This window comes from Lipophrys pholis (genome assembly GCF_963383615.2).
Source record: "Lipophrys pholis genome assembly, chromosome: 5".
Lineage (NCBI taxonomy): Eukaryota > Metazoa > Chordata > Actinopteri > Blenniiformes > Blenniidae > Lipophrys > Lipophrys pholis.
In genome coordinates this window covers 27,016,853-27,036,430 of record NC_137628.1, presented here as the reverse complement: position 1 = coordinate 27,036,430, position 19,578 = coordinate 27,016,853, and the positions used below count along the sequence as shown (strand labels likewise).

The window sequence follows — 19,578 nt, the reverse complement described above, 5'->3', positions numbered from 1 at the left end:
CCTTCACTGTTTCCTCTTCGCAAAGTTTTACTGTGTATATAATTGTGCTCACATACTTTCTGAATAGTCCTTGGGCCAATACAACTATTTTATCAGCACAGGTATTTCTAATGCAAGGCCACTCAGTAACATTATTCTAGAACTTTCATGATGAATTGAACCCTTTCTCATTTTGATGGATCTTTTGATACCCCTTCACATTAACAATGCATTGCCAGAACACCAATCACCTCAGCTGGCACAAAGCTGATCATCTGTGTTAACAGCAGCCCTATACATGTATTGCAGCATTTTTTTTGTATGTATAATTGTACACCACACACACACACACACACACACACACACACACACACACACACACACACACACACACACACACACACACACACACACACACACACACACACACACACACACACACACACTGATATTGAGATGTTTCATGTAACAATGTATTCGACCTGAATTTCACTGCAGTCAGACATTGGATTGGCTGCAGTTGACAATATATCCACAATAAATGCTTAACTGTGTCTCTTCCAGTCAGCGTTCCAGGGCTGCATTAAAGGGGAACTATGTACCATTTGAGTATTACTTCTGTCGTACACTGGGTGGCGGTGTTGAGTCACTTCAACACCAGTGGGTATGTCACCTGGTTTTCTCAGGTTTGGATCTGACTGGGTCTGGTGGGTGAAAGGATTACACCTGCTCATCAGGTTGACAACACATGCGGTGTTATTTTACCCCAGTTTCTTCTGTTATTGACTCAATACACCACCTTGTGGTGCAAATCTGTATTAAAAATGACACGAAAACATCACATACCTTTAATGCAATCTTCTTAGTCATTCTGAAATATTGATGAATTTGCACAAGAGGCATTGTTCTTAGTTTCTTGTAGATTTACACAGCATCCTACCTCTTCCATTCACCAAACTGGACTATTTATCTGTTGTCTATATTTCATTCTATTTTAATAGTTTATTCTATAAACTCTCTGCCTGTGTATGCTGCTGGTCCTTGGTAACACATTTATTTGCATGAGAAAGCATGGAAATTACAATAAAGACCTTGAACCTTTGTAAATATGGGTGATGGTTTTTCATATGTGTCTTGCGTATGTCTATCTCGTCTGTATTATAAATGATTCTTCCTGCAGTCTGACTTTCTCAGAGCACAAAGAGGCAATGTTATGGGCTTACTTAGTTAGAACAACATGTGCAGCTGACGTGTTGTTGACTGAACTGAGGCCAAACACTCTGCAAGACAGATCAACAAAAGAAGGCAGAGAAAGAAAATCCTATAAGAGCTAAGACATGGCATGAACATTAACAGCATTCCTTATCAAACTATCAGCAGACCGCTTTGTATTACAAAGTCATTGAACTTGGCTTTAAAGGATATTGTTTTTTAGAAACTCTTTCTTAGATGTGCGTTCATTTTTATCCAGAAAGAAAATAATTTCCATGATAATTGCTGCAGTGATTTTATATGTAGAGCTCCAGCAAAAGAAAGTTTCATAGAAATCTCTGACCATGCTAAGTGATTAAAAGTAACTAAATCCCAATAGTTATACACAGACATCATGTGGGGTTGTAAATGTCTACATTATATAACAATAACGGCACCACAAATTGGCCTTGAGAATTTTTACGTCCGCCAAGGGCGTAATAAAATCATCAGTGTCCATTTATCTGTCTGTCTGTTACCAAGATTACGTCAAAACTACTGAACAGATTTTGTGGAATTTTTCACCACAGATAGATATTAAGACAGGGAAGATTCCACAAAATTTAGGAGGCGATCAGGATTCTGGATCGGGATTTCATTTTAGAGGCTTTTACTGATTACATCAAAACTACATGACAGATTTTCACCAAATGTCTGAGTCCAACGTTTGGTGGTCGTCAGAAATCTCTGATTGCTCTTGTTCTTATCATTGTCCCCACCCAACCATAGTATGGTATTTAAAGCCTTGCATATAGTCTATAACAACCATAATATGATAAGTTGTGAGTGGAGGAGCGCTGTGAATGACACTGTTGCTTCACAACAACAAGATCAGCATCAACCTCAACTTTTTTTTTTTTTTTTTTTAAATTTCAGATGTTTGAGTGGAATTTTCCTCCTTATCAAACTGCATTCTTGAAAAGGTAACTGATCTCTAAATTGGTCATGGGTATGAGATTGGCATGTGATTTTCAGTCTAAAGATATTAGTCTCATCATGGACTGGTTAGCTGTCCAGCCTTTGTCTGACTGCAATTCCACCAATCTTCCAAAGACCAAGATGGTCTAGATCAGAAATGGAAACAGATAAACCACAAAATTAACTTTACAACATCACTGACATCATCGCTCAATTAAACAAATGGGGTGAATAATAGTGAGAGAGTGAGTATTAAACAGTTTTTGACATAATTGCTGAAGAAGTTCACTGTTTCTTATTCTTGTAAAAGTCCATGTTCGGAGTGCAGGCTATTATAACATAATAATTGTCTGCAAACAAACTGGCACCTTAAAAAATACTCTTAGCCATACCAACCTTCAGGTTGTCCCTCACAGAGCAACAAGTCAGCGTATCTGAAATGAAAGTACTTCTGATTGTCAAAGAACTCTCAAGGTTGATTAACAAAACTTGTTCTGATCTTTCGATCAGATTGTTGGAGGTCTGCAGATTCCATTCAAGAAACGGATTAATTGTCCGCGTCCAGCTGGAGGCACAACACAATTCAGCACTAGCAGACTTTACACTCTAATGCTGAGGACTTGAAATACTAAATGCATAATTTATCGTCAGTTAAGCATAAGTTCGGATCTCTGCAGTGAGTTTTACTTCACTGAAGGTCACTGTACTGTAGTTTTTTCCTTTCAACATTTTCCTGTCCATCACAGTTTGAAAAAGGATGTAATGTTTGACAATGAATAATCTGTGATTATTCTTCAAGGTGCTGCTGGAACGCACACCCTCTTTATGAGACCAAAACAAACAGTGGAGATACATGTGATGAAAAAGGTTCATCTGTCGGCCTCCCGTTGACACTGGATGATAAATCGTACCTTGACTACCTCTGTGTGACCTGGTTTTATTATGTGGAAAGAAACAGACCCTGGGCAGATATAAAGCCTCGCTGACCTGAGAATGAACTGCCAGGCCCGTGAACCTAAACAGTCCTGAACTTTTGCTGAACTGGCCTCTTTGTGTCGAAACACCAGATGGAAAGTGTCTCTGTCTTTCTCAAAGTGCAAATGAAGGCATGAGCGCTCTCTGATCGCGCTGTGTCCAGGATGTTTAAGATCTGTCTTGCTGTGATGTGTTCAGAAGTTGATGCCCAGGTTAACATTCCTGGAGCTTCTTTATCAGGAAGCAATGCAACAGAAAACCATTTCAAACTTTCTGGTTTTTATTAAGTGCCGCTGGTGAAATTCCAAAACACTCACTCCATAAATCGAGACGCTGAGGTATGGTGCTGAACTGATTTCCTGAAAATATTTACATCTCGTAGAAGTATGTTCATGCGTCTGTAATCAACTTAAGTTTCAGGGCTGCAAAACAAAGTCAGCACAGTTCAGAGGTCTGAGTGGGAATTACATTTAAAGAGCCTTGTTAGGGTCTCCTATCGGTCACAACTATAAGTCTGGAGCGGTTTGACCATGGTGTAAATCTCCCCAGGATGAAGGGGGGGGGGGGGGGGGGGGGGGGTGCAAAGGTTTGTTTTAAAGCCAGGCCAGGGTTCAGCCTGTGGCCACAGACGGTAAGTCGTCTCAGCTGAAAATGGTGTGATCTGGTATAAAACATACCGTCTTTGTATGTTTTCACAGTTTCATCTCCTCGCGTCACAGATGACATGAACTGATATGAGCAGTCGTAAGAATCATGTTTGGCCTTTCAGAGTTTCACTTGGACCTGTTTAGTCCTGGTCTCTTGTTCCCGCCAAAGGAAACGATCGTTTGATCCAAATCAACAAGTTTAAGTAGATAGAATTCACTAATTTGTCATCTCTCAATCGGAAGGTTGCAGGTTCTATACCCCATCTCCACCTGCCGAAGTGTCCTCGAGCAAGACACTGAACCCCAAATCGCTCCGAAGAAATTGATTGAGCGCCTTGCATGTCAGCCGCCTACATCACAGTGTGAATGTGTGTGTGAATGGGTGAATGTGATTAAGCGCTTTGGGACCGGTCAAGCAGTTGAAAGGCACCACATAAGTGAAATCCGTTCACCATTGATATGGCACTTGAGCGGCCCACAAAGCACTTTAACTATGTTAGTCACATTCACATATACCGATGAAGATGGCACATTCCATCCATCGCAAGGAATTTAGAGTTCAGTGTTTTGTGGACAGTGGGAGATCGGGAATCAAACCAGCAAAAGACACCTTAGGCAAAAATACATAATACATACATCCTTTAAATGTATGTATCCTTTAAATACATACATTTAAAGGATAACAACACTGAACACCATTCTGCAGCTCAAAATCTTTTTCTTTCTGAGTATTTAAAGCCATAAGAGGTCTGTTGGCTTTGGCTTCTCTGTGAGGAATTTGCATGTTCTCTTATTGTGTGTCTGGCTTGTTCCTGCAGTTTGCAAATATATCTTTATGAGGTAAATGATGATGATGGTTGAACGATAGATCACATTCTGGGAACAGAGGAGAGAAAAAGAAGAGAAACGTACATTATCCTCAATGTTATTTATCAGTGTGAACAGTAATAATCACTTCCTGATGAAGTATGGGAAGAAGGATCATCCTCATGTAAAACATTTGAACAAATGTTGAATAAAGGATTTCTTGATGTTTGTACACATTGTGAGAATGTGTTCTGGAGATCAAAACAGGCGTCCTGTAGAATTCGCAGTCTGGTAGACTGCAAATGTGCTTACCTGGTTTCAGTTGAACAGACTCATGACGGTTTATTGTGTGTTGGTTTATTTTATGATTTCATGATTTATGATCTTATGACTCACCAATAAATCCCTAAAAGTTCACTGAAAAAAAGTTTTTCAAGAAGAAATAAGGGATTTCCATGCATTCTAGTACTGTACATGTATTTCAAATACAGTATATGGAACATTCGTTATAGGACCTTTTTACTTCATTTTTTTCTGCAACACTTAATTTCCTTTGAAATTGAAGTTGATGTTATAATGACTTTATGTGAAATCAGGATCTGGCATATTTTAATTTAGCATCTGTGCAATAGGTCACTCCTGGGGCAGTAATTTCAACTTTCTTTCAAGAAGCCTGCCTGTTAATTACATGTATAAAACCAGAATGCTAAGCCTGTTGAGATGTAAGGGATTTATGCAGCCAGCATGAAACATTAAGACTACTGGAGAGGGTATAGCCATGTCTCATACGCAGTGTGAAAACATCTTTAACTAAAAACAAGAGTGTGCAATAGCTTTCATGCGCTAATATTTCTATTTTGCATCAGCCAAGAAAATAAGCTCCTGTTTTAAGTGGAAGATTGCAGGCAAATTGCAAATAACCACAATGTAGAGATTCATGCACTAATGCTGACTTTGCTGCAGCTTTAGCTGCATTTGAAGAGACTCATCTTTAAATGATGCATATTGATTTAATATTAACTGAATTCAGAAAGGGCTCAGTTGGTTTTAGCACACCCACTGTACAAACAGTGATATGAGCGTACGATCTTGCCTCTGCTGATAATTTATGAGCGCAACTCATTTCTTGCAATGAAACGCACAGCATGGAGCTACATGCTCATTAATCACACATGCTTTCTCAAAAGTGGGGAATGCTTTGTGGGTCAAACCCACTTTCCCATAGACTGAAAAGCGGCTGCGCTAAGCTCAGCGGCTGCAATCATTTTTCCACTTTATAAGAATGTGGGTCTGCAAATGTGCTGTAACAAATGATCCAAAGACATAAGATCAAAAAGGCTGCAGTGTTTCTCACAGTGTTTTCTCAGTGAAAAGATGTACAACTGAGGGCTGAAGGATTACGGTAATCTTGTCAAAGAAATGCTTCATTTCATCTTATACAACCTCAGTGAATGTGGACACAGTCTTTTATCAGGTTGATCCAGAACAGGCTCAGCAAGCCTTTATTTTGGTGCTAATTAGTCTTAAATGTCTGAAGTAGAAATTACATGTTGAAACATATTGCAATTATACAATTAAACTAATAAAAATTAGAAAACCAAGTTAAATTCAGTGAAACATACAAGGCCATTGATTGAATTTTTGTTAAAAATACATCCGTTGAAAAGTGATCTAAACAAGCACCTCTGTTACACGCACACAAGTTTAAAAAGTAGTACATTGAAAAAAAAGTTTATTTTCTAAATAAATATACATTATTTACAAAAAGAAATCTCAGCTATAGTGAAAGTGAATATGTAATACTGCATTTCATGCAAACCAGATGATGCTGTGACCCAGTGGCCTAATCGATAAGGCACCAGCTTCCAGAAGTGGGGTTTGTGTGTTCGAGTTCCATATTGGAGAAGTGGCAAACGGGAAGCTCATTACTCCTATATAGACAATGTTAACTATATGAACAAAATCTAAATGGGGAGAAAAAATGTCACCGTTGTGATCAATAAATGGTCTTTTTTGTATCAGTAGATGTCATTTGTTTACATTCAAATGTGGCATTAAAGGGTTAAAATAGGACTGTGAGTTTTCTTTATTGTTTATGAATGAAGTTGATGAAATACAAGTTTTATATAAAGGTTCCAAAAAATGAATGACAATGTTTTGGTGGTAAAGAAAGGCCTCACTGAGTGGATTATTACAAGGCAGTGTTGCAATGGCGTTAACATGTCCATTGCAATCAGAATGAAGGAACCCCTTTCTTCATAGACAATATGTCAGGGTCCCCTTAACTGGGCCACTTACTTGTGGTTGCTGTGTAGTAGCTCCATTGAAGTCTTCCATAGATGGTTGACATTTCATTTATGACAAAGGCACAACTTGAAACCCCCTCAGAGTGTTAAGACACATTGGGGATATTCAGACATGAATAATAAACAAAATGGATTGGAATAATTGCAAAGTTTTTACATCGATGGCAGCCAATGTGCACATTGTAAGGTGTAAACATAAACATCATGCATGTATCTTGAGGAAACAGCTATTCATTCAGAAATTGATATTAGAAAGTTTGATTCATCTTTTCAATTGCTACTTGTAGTTGTCGTTCCCCCCCCCCCCCCCCCCCCCCCCCCCCCCCACAAATGCGCTGTAAACTCAGCTGAGAAAACAATTAGGCTTTTATGCTGGATTAGAAAGCTCACGTGCCTATTTTCAAACACTCAGCCTCACGTGAAACACTTTACTGTTGAGAGGCCAATAAGCCCGTCATTACGATTTACAATCACAATGAATTCCCTAATATGCATCTAATTCCTGTTGTGTTTTGCATTTCTGGGGAGTCGAGTGGAAGCGGGTTAAGTGAAAACAAACGCACATCTGTGCGCCAAAGGGACAGAAATGCGGCAGGAAATATCCTCAAGATGCTCGAGAGGTCAATAAAGGACAACGCGCACATGCACACCAGCCCCTCGTGGCCAATCGTGTCCTCGTGCCTGATTTCTCCTCCTCGTCTCGGCGAGGATAAAAAGAGAGTGCGACCGAAGCACTTGTGGAAACTTTTCTCCTGGAAAAAACAAAGCAAAACAAAACAAAACAAAACTCTCGCCATGCTGCAGCTGTTGACATTCCTGGTGGAGAAGCTCTTGCTCCTGTACAAGTTCAAACTTTTCGATCCCACTTGGCTGGATGGCGAGAACCGGGAGCCCCGTGCACACAGCAGCGGCCCCCCGCCCGCCATGCGCCGGGGCGACCTGCTGGAGGTGCCCCGGACCCTCTTCACTCACTTCGGCATCTATTTAGGGGACAACAAGGTGGCCCACCTGATCCCAGACATCCTGCCCGTGCTCACCGACAACAACAAACTCACGGGCTCCGTCATCACCAACACCAGACTCATCCTGGGCTGCGTCTACAGGTGCGCCACGGTGCGCGTGGACACGCTGGAGGACTTTGCGTACGGCTCCAACATTCTGGTTAACCGGATGGACAAGGCGGTGAGGACTCAGCCGTTCTCCGGCGACACCGTGGCCAGGAGAGCCGAGAAACTAGTCGGTGCATTTCCGTACAGTCTGCTGTGGAATAACTGCGAGCACTTTGTGACATACTGCAGATACGGATCTGCAGCCAGTCAGCAAACAGAGAAGGTAAAGCATCTTTCAACGAGTGCAAAAGTTGGCGATAAGCTTGTACGCAGCAGGCGCGGTGCTGCTATCTGTAAATTAAATCAAGTGCATGACAAGTTCATATATAATCTGTGCGCACCAACAATAACTGCACTATGATGGTTTATAATAACTCATCGGCATTCAACTGATTAAGCCTGCAATCAGTAGACGACAAGTCTGTGCAAGGCGTAAAAATCAATACAAATATTATAAATAATAACACAGTTAAATTCTGTTGTATTTAAAATGGATGTGTATATAAACCAAAATTGTACCATATAAATACAACGAAGAGTTCTCAAGGTCATGAAGTCCATCATAGTCTTACCTCTGAGGGAGGTCCTGGAGTTCAGATAATCCTCTCACCAAATCGTATTTAGTTTTTTGCATTCAAATGCAAATTGAGACACATGTAGCTCCTTATCAGTTTAATGACTACCAGATCCCTGCAAAACACCCATTTCTTCGGATACTAGAACAGTCTTCGTGTTTACTTCTGTTCGTGATGCATAGTTCACTTTCTGCTTAGGAAGGTGTCTGTTCTTAAACAAATCTGAAAATCAGATCAGTAAATCTTAGCATGCATGAACATGGGCTTACAGGGCTCCTAATCTAAAGTAGCCCCAGGTTGACCCTGGACCTCAGCGTTTTCACCATGAGAGTGATGGAGTGAGCCATAGCGCTTATTTCTCCTTTGGTCCAACTTATAGTGGTAATCCCAGTTGAACGTGTCCAGATACAGTTTCAAAGTGAAAGTCGATTAAAAACTCCACAATGTAAGATTATATCTGGCCCAGGGGTGTCAAAAAATAATATCACATCTTTCTTCCTTTGTTAAGAGCAACAAAGTACAACTATATTGTAAAAACCTCATATTTAATGCAGCTTCTGCACAAACTATAATCTTCTTTGCCACAGAGATTCTCTTCATACTTCTGTATGTATGAATATTTTTGCTTTTAAGGCTGCAAAATGTTCACAAACTTCCAATCGAAGTAATATATTCTCTAGAAAAAGTGGAAGCTTTCACTTGATCATTTTCCTGCAATCAGCTCTTCAGTTCCATGTTTTTGTTGTGTGATTCCGGCTAATTGTATTGAAAGAGTCCAACCCACAAATCGAGTATAGCAGTTACTTTCATCTAAAAAAAAATATATTTGCAGTTCATTTCTTCTTTGATCAAATATCAAAATTTTAGGTTAACTATCCCTCCAATTGCCAGCAGATATGAAAGAGGGTGTGTGACCGTTTGTTTCCATGTGTTTGCTCTGGCACACGGTCAGCTGAGATCGGCTCCAGCCTACGACAACACTGCATTGGATAAAGTGGTAGAGAAGATGGATGAATGCCTTCTTCATTGTGTTAAATGTTTTGAATGTCATCCACCACCAGCACTGTATTTGACCCTTTGGCAGATCCGTTTTCACCTGTGGGTTTTTGACAGCCCTGGTCTAACGCCAACATTGTGCAGCAATTAAACAACATAACCATATAACCACCATATTTGTTTCCTTCTCCATGCAGTTCTGTGAGTGCCTGAAATCAATCATCCGAGACCAGCGCAGCGTCATTTTCACCAGCCTGCTTGGATTTATCTCCATCGTATACTTTGGTATGGCCCCTGCAACTACACTGCCCACAATTCTTGTTCCCTTCACCTTGTGGATGGCTGGGTAAAAGGGCTGGACTCAAGGAAATGAACTGAACGTTGGCTTGTCAAAGAAGAATACACCGGAAATCTCTTCAGAGTCGATCACGCCAGTGTCTTCTGCTGTACAGCTGTCCTTAAAATGAATGTGCAGACAATGTTGAATGTTGAACACATTGAACCAGTTCTCTCATAAACATGTGTGGGAGAGCATGAAATCTTTGATTTGAGATGATTTATTTTTGCTAACATATTGTGTGTCGACAGAGGACTATAACAAGTGAATGTGTACATAGGTTTATTTACAACAGTATATACAGTATACTTGTTGTAAAGTTGTATGATTATGACAATTATTGAATAAATGTATTTTTTACTGATTGCCTTGTGTACGTCTCACTACATCCACACTGCAGAGAGGAAATAAATAATTAAATTGATGAGAAAAGTTGTGAATAGAATAAATATGATCGTGTGCTCAGGTACACTGCATACTATTGTTGTATTTGGGGCATGATTACTCCCAAAATGATGAATGAATTTGGGATGAAAGGTCACAATTTGGCACCCAATTCACAGTTCTATTTCTAGCATGGTCTGATATCTAGAAGTAGCCCAAATTGGTCCAAAACATGCTGAATAACGATGATGCCAAATCAGCCGCTGATTAACAAAGGTCATTTAATTGGGGTGGCTTAATACCCGCAACCCTTTCAAATGAGGATTTAACTTGTTGCCAAGTCAGCCTTCTTAATGAGAAGCCTTGACCTTAATACTCCACAAACAAGGAGTTTCAACATCCAGTAACCACAGCAAAGTGATTAGAGAAAGCTCCTTTATTATTGGCAAAATGGAACTAAAACATTGGCCAATGTTTAATCCTGCAGATCCGCCCACTTCCAGCATGGATAAAACGCTCAGGTGCGAGCTGTGCCGCACACTGCCAACATGTTCCTCTACCAGCTGCTCAGCTTTTTCTTCACGGCCTCTAAAAAAGAGGAGGACTCCAAATATGACCTGTCTCTGTACAAACGCGGCGACCTGCTGGAGGTGCCCCGGACACTATTCACACACTTTGGCATTTACTTGGGCGACAACCGCGTGGCTCATCTCATCCCGGACATCCTGCCCGTGCTCACCAAGAATAAATCCGCCATCGCCAAGATGGTGACGAATAACCGGCTGCTGCTGGGGGTCATCACGAAGGTCGCCAGCGTGAGGGTGGACTCGGTGGCGGACTTCGCCTATGGCTCGGATGTTCTGATCAACCACATGGACAAAGTGTGCAGCCAGCCCCCTCTGGACGGGGACGAGGTGGCACGCAGGGCCGAGAAGCTCTTGGGGTCCGTCGCCTACAGCTTGCTGTGGTACAACTGTGAGCACTACGTCATGTACTGCAGATACGGCATGGCCATCAGCTACCAGACGTACCAGGTGGAGTACCACACAACACAACGTTTCGCACAACTGACAGATTGACGGCATCAACATTTAGAGACTCACGCCAAATGCATCTATTCACATCCAGCGAGGATACAGAAGAAGTAACTAACCACATCAAACCTGAGCATTGTGGGCCACATTTGGCCCGTTGGCTGTCACAGACCAGCCTACGAGGGGTTAAATAGTAAAAGAGCATTAATCTGTGCGTGTAATACAACTCCTTTGTTTATATTTTGAAAACAGAAACTATTTGACCGGAGTCAGAAGTTCATGTGTGTGTGGGTGTTTCTTTATCCATTTCACTGTTGAAAGCAGTATTAAGTCGTATTAATTAAAAGTAAATCCATGTTCAACTCTTTAATATTTTTTTTGTTTTTCTGTGGTCCTCTGGGGAAAATGAATCACCATCTTTTGACCTAATTGCGGTACATTTTAAAAAGCTATATTTTGATATAATTATGGGAAAAGGTGAAGGATCAACAGTTAAAAGATGAAGCGATAATTCAAAGGTTTGATTGTGATCTACCAGAAAAAGGGTCACATGCAAAAGCCAAGAGTTTAAGGGTCAGGTCATGGCTGTAACACCCGGAGCAAAGCGGCACTAAGCGTGTTCTCATGAACTTGTGGCAAAAGTAAACAGTAACAATGACGACTCTAACTTTCAAACTCAGACCGACTTAACATGGGGTCACATGACGGTACATGACCTTTTGCTCCCTTCCACCTGAGGTTAAAGTTAACCAGAACGTTTTGTGAGGCGAGTAGCTCCACCTAGTGTTCATTTGTGCCTACATTAATGTGACTTTGAGTTCTTAAATCATCATTAAATTCTCTCTCTCTTGTTTTGCTTTTTCCCCAGTTCTGTACATTTGTACGAAAGCTCTTGTTCAGCAGAATGAGCGCCTACCTGACAGCTCTGTGTGGAGCGTGCGCCATGCTGTATGTGGGCTGCATGACTCCGCTCATGCTTCTATCCACCGTGCTCATCTCCTTCACCATCTGGATGGCCGCCTGAAGACCCGTGCAGAGATCAGTCACGACAAACAAAAAAAAGGACTCTTTTGGAAACTCCGTAGTTTCTCTGTGTGAAAAAAAAGCTTTGGGAAACTCGCACATCCACTCTTGTAAAAAATATAGTTATTCTTAAATTGTAGATTGTTGAGAATGTTCCGATTTTTTTTTTTTAAACCTGTATTATCAGACATGTTTTACATTTATTACTTGCTCCAAAGAGCTGTGATGCTATGGGCTTTTTTTTTGTTTGTTTTGTTAATGAGATGAATATTTTGGCCCTTTTATTCATCATTAATGCTCAACTTTGCTCTAAAATTCAGCAATAATTCCATTTAGCAGTAGCAGTTCATAGATTATGAATTGATTCAGACTGCTTTGGCTTCATAGACTCAGATGAAGATCAGCTGAGATATTGCAACGAAGACACTAAAACTGAATTTGTACTATTTTGTGATGTATACTTTCTTTTTACGTGGTGAAAAGTCACATGACTTTACAGTCACTTGGAGAAGTAGTCAGTGTGAGACCACTCTCTCATTGTGCTGTAGGTGAAACGATGGCTTGGACACAGTGCAATACATTTATTCTTCTGTCTTACAATTGCGAGAAACAGCTGTCTGTTTGCTGCGGTTCATTAAAACATGTATTTCTACCCGATTTTCCATTCCTTGTGTGAAAGAGCAAACACTTCTATCATCGTGTCGTCTCAGCAAAAGTCACGGTTATCAAACACTTGTGGATCTCACTGGATAGATGCAGCTCTTTAAACAAAAGGATAGAAATGGTTCCTCTTTGGAAACATGCTGTCAGATAGTAATTAAAGCTACTTCACCAGCATACTGGATAAAACATGACAAAAAAACCATTAAAAAAAAGCTGCCTACCGTTTGCACAATTTTGCACAATGTAAAAAACAAATAGGCTGAAACTTAATATCTCATATTTATAAGCAATTAATTTCTTATCTTGCATTTAGTTTTAATGCATTTCCTATTCTTTTCACCCTCGAGCTGCTCATTTTTGCTCATGATTTTTCATCTGATTTCCATATATTTTTGTGTCACTTCACCGTCAAAACCATCCAGACTTCTGGATTCATCGCGTGCTCGAGCGGTTACACAGTTGAACACAAACTTGGGAACGACTAGTCACAGAGACGGTTAAATGTTTCGCTGGTGATCCTGCACAGAATGTCATTGCAAAAGCAACGGCAACAGCAACCGGCACAGAATGTTCCTAAGCTGTTTCTCAGCAAACCGGAGAATGTAAATAAAAAGGTCTCTCTCATACACACAGATACGCACCTGCTGGTGTACACACATGACTGGAATACAGAGGATACATAATGGTGATTACTCAAAATGATTCTATCTATTGTTTTGGGCAAAAGGAAAGACATTCAAAATGGTTTCATGAGTCAAAACAGACACTCAGTGGTGAATGAAGAATACTAATGCACGCTAATAAATCTTCATTATACTTTGTTGTGGTCCATCTGTCTTTGTCTACAAAACTATGACATCAATTTCTCAGGAGTCTTTTGAAAGATATATTTTACAATCTTGGAAACAAGCAAATAAAGCCCCAGTTGAAATGTTGTTGCGGTCAGATTTTAACGATGCTTTTGTACATACAAAAAGCTGAACCTTAAAAATATAAAATCAGAGAAAAACATACAATCTCTCAACATACATTCCCACTGATGTTCAAAGCAGGCCTGCAGAAATTCAAGACCAAAGAGAAAAAAAAAAAAACAATTACAAGGACAATTACAAGCTGTTATTTATGTTGTGGCTGTTCGGCGAGAGCTGAGTGCAGCCGGGACACTCACAAAAGGCTACGACATAAAAATCCCATCGTTCATATGGCATAATGTTCATATTTCCAGTTTATACGTGTTATGAAAGCCAAATGGATAGCAGCATCAATTAGTATTCAAAATGCTTCAGCAGGTGTCAGAGGACGGCTGAGAGAAAGATTGTGGTGGTAATTCACATTTAAAAAGACACCATTTCACCTCTCCACCACCTCCATGCCAAGAAACCAGATAAGCAGGTTGTAGATTTACATATTATGGGTTTATAATACTGGTTATATTTACATTTCTATAAGCTGAGTTAATTGATATTTACCAATCAAATAATTCCATAATCCTATATTTAATAGGAACAGCCACAAGGTGGGTCGCCAGCTAGACTGCAGGGTTTGATTTCACACAATCCTTCATACACACCATATAATCAGCACACAGGGTCAACATATGTATAGTTGCACAAAATAAATAAAATGTTTAAAGAAGGGTGCAATTTTTGACTTTTGCACTTGAATTATAACAAACTGTGAGGATACAACATTTCTCAAGTTTATCATGTCATTTGTTTGGTCTGTTCACGGCTCTTTGCCTTCATTCACAGTTCAAACTTTATTTAATCTAATAATGATGTTTGTTTGGTTTTTTTTTTACCTTTTTTTCCTGCTTGATTAAAGTGCAATCACCAAATCGCTTTAAATGGCGTTCAAACCAGCGTTTGTTTCATTGGCACCACATGTGATGAGTGTGAAAACAATATTTTGCACCATGAAGAGTAATTTAAACTATTGATTTTGATTATCTGCAGGTATCATCCTCCATATTAACTTAATTTATGTAGAGTGAAGTTCCTTCAATCAATAATAGCAAACTGGAAGTTTAAATTAAACATTTAATTTGCTGTATTTGGTCATGTGTGGGGTCCCCTCCACCCCCTTTAACTGATCAGGTCGTACATAATACTGTAGATTAGTTGTGTTTTCAGTAACATATATCTGTATCTGTAAAGCAACTTTGAATATAAGTTTATAGACTTTGTCAGAATAACAGCAGCAGTGAATTGCATTTAAATAAGAAAACAACTTACAAATGGTTATTTATGTATATGTATATATATTTACACACACACACACATACACACACACACATATATATATATGTATATATATATATATATATATGTGTGTGTGTGTGTGTGTGTGTGTGTATTTTTTTAAACAAAAACAAAAGCAAAACAAAAACAAAGAATTGCCAATTCAAACAATAGCCAAATAAAGATATCTAAACTGCTCAAAAAGAAACAATTGTGCCCAAACTGCAAATTATGTATACAAAATAACACCAGAAATATTTGGTGTGTATTTCACAACCTATTAAAAATACATTCTGTAGGTACATACAGTGTATGAGGCCATCCATGACTCATAATCACGTCACAATTGGATGTTTTATATGAGGATATTCAACAATTATCTCTGGTCTTTATGCTGACAGTCTTTTAAAGGATGCTTTACTCTAGTGCAGTTTTTTTTTAAAAGTGCTTCACTGAATCTTCCTCCATGGAAACAAACCAAAAACATTTTCTTCAAAACAGAGCCACTCAATCTCCTTTATTTACATCTTGTTATTTGGTTTATTAGTCCTTGAAATCCAGCTTGAGTATGTTATTTATTAATTTTTATCCAACATGGTATTTTACCCTCATGCACAGAAATAAAATCAGCAGTCAGTGTCAGTTTGCCTCCAACCAGAGTAACACAGGTAAACACCATTGCTCAAACCATTGAGCCGTGCCCAGGTAGACTCGCAGGACTGAATTTTCTTACGTCAAAAAACGAACTCCTTGAAGTCTTCGCTTTGATTCACTCGTGAAAATTTGATTTTCATCACTGATTTCTCACACAGTGTCAGGTGCTGCCTGTATAGCCACCAGTAACATCTCAGAGTGCACATCACAGGGCCTGCTGTGTAAAAGCAAATGTTTTGTTTCTGTGAGGAGAAAGTATACTCGGAGCGCTCACGGTCTGCTTCTAAGATAAAGTCGGACTTGTTCAGCACATAAAAATATGGACAATGTCCATTATTCATGAAGGCAGATGGCACCGCTGATGCTTTTTAAATCTAAATGATGGTATTTCACTGCTGAGACAGTACATGCTGTTGAGATTAGCTTTTTCCTCTCTTTACTGCAGGCTATATAGTTTCATGAAGGCTCAAGGAAAAATTCATTCCAAACATACCTAATGATTCCCACATCATTGAAAAGTCCCAAATAATTTATTTTATTTTATTTTATTTTAACAACAAACCCCACAATTTGGATGATGAAGGAACTTTTCAAAATGGGTACAAATGTATAAACAGTTTTTCTTTAAAATTAACAAAAACACCAAAAAAAGCTTCCTGTTAAACTTTCACCCAAATTCACCTCTTTATCAGAGTCTATAAGGTTGTATTGACTGTATAAGATATAAAGTCATGGATATGGTCTCATGGTTGCATTGCATTTCAGATGAATGAGTGACTGGAGATTCCCAGGTGGGAGTTCATATTAAATATTATTTTCTATAAAAAGGGATAGTAGAAAACACAATTTGATCCCACATTCATGTATTGGTGGTGCAGACAACTGTTCACACCATCCGTTCATTCATTTTCTATCCTACTGATAGTTTCTGGGGGCTGGATCCCATCTCAGCTGGCAGTGGTTAAAGGCAGAATACACCTTGGGCAAGTCCACAGTCCATGATTTTAAACAAACAACCAGATAAAATTACATGTTAAGAGATACATGAGCGTATTTTTACTTATAATTAAGAACAAGGAGGCAATTTAACTGTATTTGTACTTGCGGACAAATATTCACCAGTTTTTACACTTTTGCTACATTTGTCATTAAATTCTTCAAACTATGTGAATTCTGAGTTTTTCAATGAACTTTAGAAAAATCTCTGGTCAAAATGAAAGCCCCGAAACGAAACAACATCAAATTTTCTTTTTGATCAATTTTTATTGAAAGGATCGAGCCATAAGCCTCTCATCGTGTCGGCAAAGATGAACTCATCCAATAAATGAGATAATGACTATGTGGGAACATCCAGTGCTCTCAGTGAAAATTACAATATTCTATAACAGTCTTATTAAGCCTGAGTAACATATCGTACTTCACGGCGCCTCTCGGCTCTGGCCTTTGCAGTATCGCTCTCGTCTGGAGGTTTTCAAGCACAGTGCAGAACCTGTGACGCTACGCTTACATCAAGAGAAATGATTATTGTTGTTTCACATGATTGGTCATTGAGACATAATGGAAGTCGTCTTGTTATTCTTGCACATCTCTTTGACCATTCCTATCAAACTGTTGAAGTTGCATGATGCTCTGTTCAGACTGACACTGGGCAGTCGTCGCTTCCCGCAGCCTTGTTGGTCTCGGAGGGTAGAACCATGGCACGCCAGCATCTTTAGAGTTAGTCAAGCGGCTGGCAGGTTACACAAGTGTGAGCTGAGTGTATGACACATCTGAACCCCGACGGGAGCTTCATTGTGGGCTGAATGAGAAAGTGGGACAGCTGTGGCTGAATCTGAATCATAATAACCTTATTTAGATTCACCGTGGACTCTCTCAATGTACAGATTTCGACTGGAGTAAACACATCCAGAGGGGTCAGACCTGCTTCGCCATGTGAATAGAGGATTCCTTTCATCTCGCCGCCCGCCACCGAAACAAACGTAAACCTGCGAGCTGATTGAAAGATTACAAACAGCAATGTATTTATACAGTTTCTGTGCGGATTTGAACATTTGATGCGTGGCACCCTTGATCTCATTCCTTTCATTTCCTGTCGGGTCCCCTTTCCATCGCCGTCTGGACAAAAGAACCGTGTCTTTAAATAGACTGTTCACGAAAGGAATGACGTCAATGATATTAGAAGTTTTTGAATTTCGACCAACTCACATGACGTAAAGTGACAGAACCAAAGCGAAAATATAGGTCAGTGAATCCAACCTCCATTTTGTATTTGGTTAGTTCTCTTGCCACAGTGTGGCGACGTCTTGGGTTCACTTACAGCCTCTGGGCCTCTCATTATTCGTCCTGTGTGGGTTTTCTCCAGGCTACCTCCCAGTGTATCAGGTTAACCTAAATCTAAATTGCCTGTACAGGTGTGAATGTGTGTGTGTGTAGATGTCTCTCTGTCTGGCTCCAGTCCACAGTGACCCTCACTTAAATAGAGATGGCCTTAATGATTGCTTGATGGGCACTAAAATTAAGTTTAACTACATACAGTCCTAACATTTGGCCTGAATAACCTGTTGGGTTTTTGCAGCGAGGAACAAATGAAATTAAGTTCGTAAATTTCTTTAAATGGGTCAATATAAGCAGCCGTGGCACTACAGTCGTGAAGGTTTAGCATTTTAATGTCTTGTGCCCTTCAGAATGGTAAATGTGCCGTCGGCTTCTTTGGACTTAATCCAGGAAAGGAAAAACAAAACAAAACACACACACACACACACACACACACACACACACACACACACACACACACACACACACACACACACACACACACACACACACACACACACACACACACACACACACACACACACACGATACATTCCATTCAGTCCTCGACTCTGAAGGTTGTTGGGTTCATTAAAAAAAATTGGCTGCATGATGAGTTCAGGAAGCAAAAAAGAAATCAATTTAATCACGGTTCAATTATGTTTAACACTTGTCTATCTTTCTGGTGAAAATTATGTGACGCAATAATCACGTAATTAGGACTTTTAGTTTTATTCTAATTTGATTACATTTAATTGGAACACTTTGCCATCAGTCGCTATTTCTCTGGTGATTTTCAGAAACCAGTGTTGACAAGACAAAAACTGCTCAGATTGGGGTTTTTTTAGCAGAAGGATAAATTTGACCAAAGTAACAAAGAAAAGTCTGGGAACTCATTGAAATGTTTTCCGGCCTGCAAGTAATTGGATTTTCTCGCCTTCACTTTGCTACTTGTCAAGAAGCTCTCGTCTTCTTCTTCACTGGAAATGAACTCGTGCTCCATCTCAAACCCAGTGGCTGTAAGACACCATGTGTTTTCTAAAGCTAGAGAAGATCAGATGCTCAGTGAAAGGTCACTCTGATAAGTCTGATGCCAAGTAGGACTAATTGTTAACATTCTTCAACTTTCTCCAGTCACTAACTCCTGATTTATAGGACTACACATCCCCCCATGTTTTTGGGGGGATTATCAATTCATTTCCTGTGCTGATTATTATTATTATTATTATTATTATTATTATTATTATTATTATTATTATTATTATTATTATTATTATTATTATTATTATTATTCATTTTTTTAACTTCAAAGTGATGTTGTATTACTCTGCCCTACCTCCTAATACATTTTTTTTTTTTTTAAGTAT

The 19,578-nt window shown here is 39.5% G+C and overlaps 2 protein-coding genes across 3 annotated transcripts; both read left to right on the top strand.

The window, feature by feature from the left end:
- The first annotated feature begins 7,594 nt into the window (after positions 1-7,594).
- Positions 7,595-10,265, top strand: lrata (lecithin retinol acyltransferase a). Of its 2 annotated transcripts, none has more exons than XM_080463344.1 (2): positions 7,595-8,215; positions 9,761-10,265. In XM_080463344.1, the coding sequence occupies exons 1-2, from the start codon at positions 7,679-7,681 to the stop codon at positions 9,911-9,913; spliced, it is 690 nt and encodes a 229-aa protein (XP_080319470.1). In that variant the 5' UTR covers positions 7,595-7,678; the 3' UTR covers positions 9,914-10,265. The 2 variants fall into 2 exon arrangements, with proteins under 2 accessions (XP_080319470.1, XP_080319471.1); XM_080463345.1 differs by having other exon boundaries at positions 7,646-8,065; positions 9,761-10,153.
- Positions 10,266-10,827: 562 nt separating this feature from the next.
- LOC308109643 (lecithin retinol acyltransferase) lies at positions 10,828-13,823 on the top strand. The gene is made up of 2 exons (XM_080463346.1): positions 10,828-11,318; positions 12,187-13,823. Exons 1-2 carry the CDS (start codon positions 10,833-10,835, stop codon positions 12,340-12,342), a joined length of 642 nt encoding a protein of 213 aa, XP_080319472.1. The 5' UTR covers positions 10,828-10,832; the 3' UTR covers positions 12,343-13,823.
- Positions 13,824-19,578: the final 5,755 nt, after the last annotated feature.